The following is a 7,192-nucleotide window of genomic DNA, read 5'->3' on the forward strand; positions in this document are numbered from 1 at the left end:
GATTTAAAAGCCAGAGAATAAAAGTGAGTCTTTTGACATGTTTTGAAAGTCTCAAGTGTTGGAGAGGTCCTGATATGCAAGGGCAATGAGTACACTGCTGTGGCATAATAAACCGTTTCAACTTATAATAATAATATGATCTTTGTATAATATCCTTGAGTTGTTTGACAACATTTGTATGATGTGTATAACCACTGTCGATCCAGATATTGATATTATCAGTACCAGTGTTGGTATTAGTAGACTGATATACTTTGTTTGTATCCTCTAAGTTAGTATGTGTACCACTGAACAGGGTCAAATACATAAAAAAGACTACCTCAAACATCTACTATGAAAAAAACCTTTTTGTCTTGACTGCAGTGTTTTTATTTATTTATTATTATTTACAGCCTATATCACATTTAAACAACAGAAGCTGAATGAAAGTGTGTTAGTGACAGGCACATTTAAATTCCAGGTCTCCAAAAAACAACAACAGAGTTTCGAAATACACAAAAAGCTAAAAGGAGTGTTTCTGTTCCTGTTTTTGCTTATGAGACTATATATAGATGACATTTAGTGCTGAATGAAATGGCTATGTAGGAGTTTAAATTGGTTTATCCACTCAAAATCGGGGACAAGCTGGAATCTCAGTGACCTTGACATTAAGGTCAGGGCAGAGGTCAAATTTTCTGAAGATCTTGTAAATGTGATTACTCCAGAAGGGGATCACTTAGGATTCACAAAATGATACCACAGATGGAGTTTGAATCCTGCTGACATCCACGTCAAGGTCAGAGGTCAGTTTACTGAAAATCAACCAAATCACCACTGGGTTTACTTTTACTGTCTTCCTGTTTCTAGCTGGGAAGAATGGTAACTGCGGGTGAGAGAACATTATTATTATTAGTAGTAGAAGTAGTTGGAGGAGAAGGAGCAGTACTTAATGTATGCTAGTTGTCCATTGATGTTCCAATATTGTGATCAAGTTCAACGCCTTCGTTTTGCGGAAGCGCTGCTCAGTTTGCATGAGTAAGTTCGCCGTTTCTTTCTTTTGTTGTGAAAAGCTTGAAGCGGAAATGTCGTCGTTATCGTTGCCCGCCAGAGGCAGAGGAGTCGGCTGTCTCCGGTGCAGACGATCGAAAGATGGAGCGGACAACGCTGCTGCTGCTCGGACTCGCTGTGTCGTGCCGTGCACAGTTTGCTCCACCCACGGTGAACATCAGTCTGGATGAAGATCCAGCAGTGCGATGGATGCCTCTTGCGAAAGTCTTCGACATAGACTACGTGAATAAAGCTGCTGTAGAGGTCATTGAGTAAGTTTGCCAGAAAGTATGCAACAAAAAAGTGCCACTTGCGAACTTTATCTTCGAAGTGGGTTTCGGGGGGTTTGAAGGGTTACTTCAAACATGCCTCTGTTTCAGCGCAGATTACAAAATCCGTGGTTTTAAATGTGGTTGGTGACGTATTGCGTTAGGTTGCTCAAAGCGATTAACATGTTTAAAGTACTCGGTAATTCTACATCATTGTTTGCTTGATCTTGTGTAACGATGCGATTTAAAAGCGATCTTCACATAATATTGCTACCGGAAGAAAGCAGGGGTCGCTCTCATGAGGTCCGCCTGGCAGATTTTCTGAAGTTTTTCTTGACCTTTTGTTTGCGACAGTACTATTTTTTTTATTTAGGTTGTGCAATCAAAAAGTGGTTGCCGGGAGGCGTAGGCAGTCAAAACAATAACTGCCTATGCCTCCAAGCAGTTATTGTTTTAACTGACATCAACCTCATTGGCAGGAGAACCAGGCTTACAAGGAAAACTGGGTTTCTACACGCGGTTTTTACCAACGTTTCAATTCTGTGAAATGTTAAGAATGCATGTCAGTATTAAAAGTTGCCACATTATGTTTTAATTAAACCTGGGATCTGTTTAACATGAATGACTGGGTGGCCGGTAACACTGATGTTATAGAGTGTTACCAGAGTAAAAGGGCAGAGCAGCTAGTTGTTACTGTTTTATTACTTTATCGAGCACACACCTGTAAATTTATGACTGGATGTTGTGAAAGGCAGTTTTATTCAAAGGGGGGAAGTGGGAGTCCCTTTTACATGAGGTGTCTTCAAGGTTGTGATTGCTCTCACAAACACGTTCACACTTACAAGTAAAGATCTGCTAGTATACTTGTCACCCATCAACTGTCAGCGCCTGCAGCACCTCTGTTTTCCTGATAGTTGGAAATTCGAGCAGCAAGAATCCAGTTAAACTAGAAACTGCTTTTCAATTTTAGTATCATGGTCCTTTGAATGTTCTTGGATTTGTGTTGATTCTTTTTGGTTTCACTGCTGCTTTAGTGCTCTTAGCTTTTGATAGTTGTCAGGAGTTTTTTGGTTTATGTTTTGTTTTCATCATCATTCTGTTCATTTGGATTTTGCTTCTTGTTGCATTTAGAGGTCTAGTTAATGTTTAAGTCAGATTCTTGGTAATGTAACAAGATTAGAATTTTACGGCTCTGGTCTGGTGACATTACTATCTTCCTGGGTGTGTGTTTTGCTTTATGTCTTATTTAAGTTTTGGTTTCTGTCACGTTTTTTTGTTCTTCCTTCTGTCTGATCTTTCTGTTAGTGATATATTAACATGTTCAGTGTGAACCCTCTCGTTTTGTGGGCTGTTTCCTGTTCTGCTTTGACTTTGGCTTTCTCTTGAGCCATGTTTCGGTGTTATTTCCCGTTTGTCCAGTTGTGGTTGTTACTTTCGCCTGTGTCTCCTTCAGCTTGTGTTTATCAGCCCCGGTCAGCCCTCTGGTTTTGAAAACATTTTGTTGTGTCCTTTGTGGACTCTATTATCAGCTATTATCTACAGTGGTCCTGAGAGATCAAATGTACTGCAGCTTAAGAAAACACCAGCAAATAGAAAAAGGCTGTAGAAGAACAAAACACAGTGGAAGTTGAATAAGACACAAAAATGTCTCAAAAGCTCACAAAAATAAATGAATACAAAAAGAAAAGTTCACAAAAAAATGTAACTTTTTGTGCGTTTGTTTTCTTCTGTTGTATTTATTTCACTTTTGTTGTGTTCTGTTTTGTCTCCATAAACCTCTATTGCATTTTATTCAGCTTTCACTGTGTTTTTTTGCTTTTGCAGCATTTTTCTGTTGCCTGGTGTTTCTTTAATTTACAGTATGTTTGACCCCTTAGGACCACTGTACCCAAGTGTACCCCAGCATTTGGGCATTTTAACTTAATCGTGATTTTCATACATAATACAGACTTTAATAGAGTAAACTGTAAAATTGAATTTTGTAGTCTGCTTACTACCTGTTTTTGGGGGGGTTGGATTCTTAATACTTAGCTCTAACATATAACGGTTTCCAGTGAAAATCGAAAACTTTATTGATTCGTTGACTTTATTGACTTTATCGGACTCGTGTCTCCTTCATTTGCCTGTGATCTAAAAATAGCAGCAGCCCTGCGTTCCACAGGCGTATGAGAAAATTAACTTGAAGGGGAGGACGGACAAAATGTAATCATAATGGCTTTTGATTTCCTTACGCCACACCACTTTAAGCTACATGTAGTCGGTGTATTAGAAAGTGGAAGATACTGATGCGAGCAGTGCCTAAGCTAAGCAATGCACTGTAGTGCATGTATGTAGGGAACCACTGTTAGCCACTTAAACACAGGCTGCCTGAAAAACGCCAAGGCAGTCAGTCCAGGGGAAGCATTGCAGGCACTACACACAACTAGCTCTACAGCAGAAAAGCAGAGTATCTTCAGAGATTGACACCATCAAACTCGCACTATGTTGCTTTGAGACACCAAAACACAAAGAGCATTGAGCCTCACAAAGGATTATTTTATGTACAGTGTTTTTTTATTGTGTTTTTGTTGCTTTTTCCCCATCCATTGTTTGAGTAGTTGCAAAGGACAACTCACTGAAACCCTCACAGCACAGATTAAACTTAACCTCCTCTCTCATTGCTTTATCTTATTTCTGCCTTTGCTGTGTTGTCATGTTTATCTTCCACTACATCTCTGCTGACAGGGATTGGAGACCAACATGCTAAAGTTGCTTTGTTTGCTCCAGTTCCACGATTCCAAAATGGTTGCATCATGCAGTCAAACCTATTGTGATGGCCCTGGAAAAGTACGTTCCTCAGCCATATGCGGGGGAGATCCGCGGCCTGGCCTCACACTTGGGAGGAACGCTGTCCGATGTCATCCTGCTCAACTTTGCCTATGAAGTATCTGCGTATGTGTGATTTTTAAATCCACCTAGACATTTGTAGTGAAGCCCCACAGTGAGCACACTAAACAACTTCATCCACTTCCAGATTCTGCACAAGCATCGTGGCTCAGGACACAAAGGGGCACATGTACCACGGCAGGAACCTCGATTACCCGCATCCTGTTCTGAAGAATCTGACTTTTAACGCAGTCTTCCTCAAGAATGGAAAGGTACATCATGCATTAGCAGGTGCACAGCTAAAGTAATTACGTAGCAACTTTAATTTTTCAGACATTAAATCCAGTTTGTGTTTTATTGACACACCATTTCAGGAGGTATACCGTGGAACTTCGTTTGCGGGCTATGTCGGGCTATGGACGGGACAAAGCCCTAACAAGTTTACTGTCTCAGGTGACCAGCGAGGTAAGACCACACATGGCTGTGGAAAAGGTAGCATCTTCATTTTTCTTCTTGTCTCCAAGCTTGTTTTTTTCCTAAGGAACTGAACACTGGTATAACTGGTGGAAGAACATCGTCTCTGCTTTCCTGTATAAGAGATCCCCCGTTAGTTGGCTGGTGAGGGAGGTGAGAAAAATTAGTGTAGGGAAAAAGAAAAAAGAAAAAGTTGACAATATGCGGAAGTGAAAGTATTCTTTGTGTGGCCTGACAGACACTGGAGGAAGCAGAGGACTTTCAGGATGCAGTCATGCGTCTTTCAAAAGTCCCCATCATCACTGGGGTGTATTACATAGTCGGCGGGGTGCGAGCCGGGGAAGGGGTCGTGATCACCAGAGATCGAGAGGGCCCTGCTGATATCTGGCCTCTGGAAACTGCAAAGGGAGGGTAGGTGAAAAAAAAAAGATCTGAGGAGGAGGATGGAAAATGATTGTATCGCTCAGTAAGCATTTCAATGTGTGTTTTGGGGATTGCTTTCAGATGGTTCAGAGTGGAGACAAACTTTGACCACTGGCTTCCTCCTCCTGCTAAAGATCATCGGAGGTGAGTCATGTCTCATGATGAGCAGGCTTGCTGTGTTGCTGCTGCTGTTATTACACCGCTGCTGTGTGCTCATTTCTTAGAGAAGCGGCTAACAAAGCTCTAAATGCTACTGGCCAGGCGCACATCAATATGAATACACTCTATCAGGTAAGTCAATTAACCTCAACCTTGGTTCACGAAGTCACACTTCTGGTAATCGGAGACGATGTATGGGCTTATAACTCTGTCTCTTCCTCCAGGTTTTGTCCCTGAATCCAGTGTGTAATGGGTAAGAAGGACGTTATTCCTGTTTGATGCCCTTATTTGTCCTCCAGCAACTCTATAAATGCTGGTGTTGCTTAGATGGGATAGTTCACTTAGTGTGTTCATCACATACTTCCCCTTTTCCGACTTCAGCAGTTATGTCAGTGGGCCCTTCGTTGACATGTAGCACATACACTGTATTGCCAAACGAATTCGATCACCCATCCAAATGATTGAGTTCAGGTGTTCCAATCACGTCCATGGCCACAGGTGTATAAAATCAAACACCTAGACATGGAGGCCGCTTCTACAAACATTTGTGAAAGAATGGCTCCCTCTCAGGAGCTCAGTGAATCCCAGTGTGGTACTGTGATAGGATGCCAGCTGTGCAACAAGTCCAGACGTGAAATTTCCTCAGAATTCAAAATTCCACAGTCAACTGTTAGTGGTATTATTAACAGTGTGTAAATGATTGGGAACGACGGCAGCTCAGCCATGAAGTGATAGGCCACGCACTGTTGGGATTGTGGGATCGTTGTTTAGAAGTTGGGCTCAACTCTTTACTTCCAGTGAAAGGAACTCTTCATGCTCCAACATACCAAGAGATTTTGGATGATTCCATACGCCCAACTTTGAGGGGACAGTTTGGGGATAGCTCCTTCCTGTTACAACATGACTGTGCACCAGCACACAAAACAATGTCCATGAAGACACGGATGAGCGAGTTTTGTGTGGGAGATCTTAACTGGCCTGCACAGAGTCCCGACCAAATCTGATAGGACACCTTTGGGTTGAATGAGAGTGGAGAGTGCGAGCCAGGCCTTCTCATCCAACATCAATGTCTGACTTCACTGACATCACATTAAACCCTATGGATTAAGAATGGGATGTCACTCAAATTCATATGTGTGTTAAAGCAGAAGAGTGAATACTTTTGACGGTATAGTGTAGCGAGTAGATTACAGAGAAACAATAGCTGAATGAATATCTCGATGTCTATTTTTCTGCTTTTTAAAAAATAAAACCTCACGCAATGAATCGCATTAAATAGTGACCGTCGTCTGTCTTAATATCCTCCCAGAATTACTATTTACACGACAGTGATGAGCGCAGCAGCCCCTGAGAAGTACATCACACTCCTTAGGCTGCAGGTAATTCAGTTTACACCTTAAACATTTATGCTCAATGAGGCGGTGATAATGTCAATGAAAAAAATATATATAACATTTACTCAATTGTCTCTTCAAATCTTTTTCAAGGACTGCAACAAGACAGACTGAGCTGACAGAGGTGGAGCAGTAAAGGACGCAGACTCCTTTTTCTTGCGGCAGGCGGCGATCTTCACGACTACTTGGAGGCTGCGCGATCAATGAGATGACAAGGGAATGCACCTGAAATATTCAATGACACTGTGCTAGTGCCTTTAATAAAATAACATTTGCTGTGATTGTTTTTGCCATTTTATGCACCTTATCTTCCAATAAAACGTGGCTTTATTTTAATTATTGTCCTTACTTTATAAGCATGACGAGAAGGACGCCCTGCCGGTTTCACGTCGTTAACTGCCAAGTGCAACAGATTATGCGATGCAGTGCGCTCATGTTGTTTGCATGTTGTTTGTTATTTAAATGAAAACCATGCACGCACACTCAAACCCTATTAGTTTGTGTTTCTAATGTGTCTATTCAGAAGGTGGCGGTGTACAGTTTTAGCTATCAGTTTATTGGTGTCCAGAACGTTTGGTCCTC

At 41.5% G+C, this 7,192-nt stretch overlaps 1 protein-coding gene across 1 annotated transcript; it reads left to right on the top strand.

The window, feature by feature from the left end:
• The first annotated feature begins 1,122 nt into the window (after positions 1–1,122).
• Positions 1,123–6,930, top strand: LOC146631603 (N-acylethanolamine-hydrolyzing acid amidase-like). Its single transcript, XM_085353798.1, has 11 exons — positions 1,123–1,298; positions 4,062–4,226; positions 4,309–4,432; positions 4,535–4,625; positions 4,702–4,787; positions 4,873–5,045; positions 5,139–5,201; positions 5,282–5,348; positions 5,441–5,469; positions 6,526–6,595; positions 6,704–6,930. The coding sequence occupies exons 1-11, from the start codon at positions 1,129–1,131 to the stop codon at positions 6,722–6,724; spliced, it is 1,059 nt and encodes a 352-aa protein (XP_085209924.1). The 5' UTR covers positions 1,123–1,128; the 3' UTR covers positions 6,725–6,930.
• Positions 6,931–7,192: the final 262 nt, after the last annotated feature.

The sequence above is a fragment of the Diplotaxodon limnothrissa genome, linkage group LG5, assembly GCF_057381915.1.
Source record: "Diplotaxodon limnothrissa isolate DT_005_m linkage group LG5, D_limnothrissa_male_GT1.1, whole genome shotgun sequence".
Classification (NCBI taxonomy): domain Eukaryota; kingdom Metazoa; phylum Chordata; class Actinopteri; order Cichliformes; family Cichlidae; genus Diplotaxodon; species Diplotaxodon limnothrissa.

What these genes read in the sequence shown, in the direction of transcription:
- LOC146631603 (XM_085353798.1), top strand. Translation starts at nt 1,129, where the DNA reads ATGGAGCGGACAACGCTGCTGCTGCTCGGACTCGCTGTGTCGTGCCGT. An exon ending in CCTGCTAAAGATCATCGGAG is followed by an intron (nt 5,202 to 5,281) that starts GTGAGTCATGTC and finishes CTCATTTCTTAG; the next exon opens with AGAAGCGGCTAACAAAGCTC. An exon ending in CTGAATCCAGTGTGTAATGG is followed by an intron (nt 5,470 to 6,525) that starts GTAAGAAGGACG and finishes ATATCCTCCCAG; the next exon opens with AATTACTATTTACACGACAG.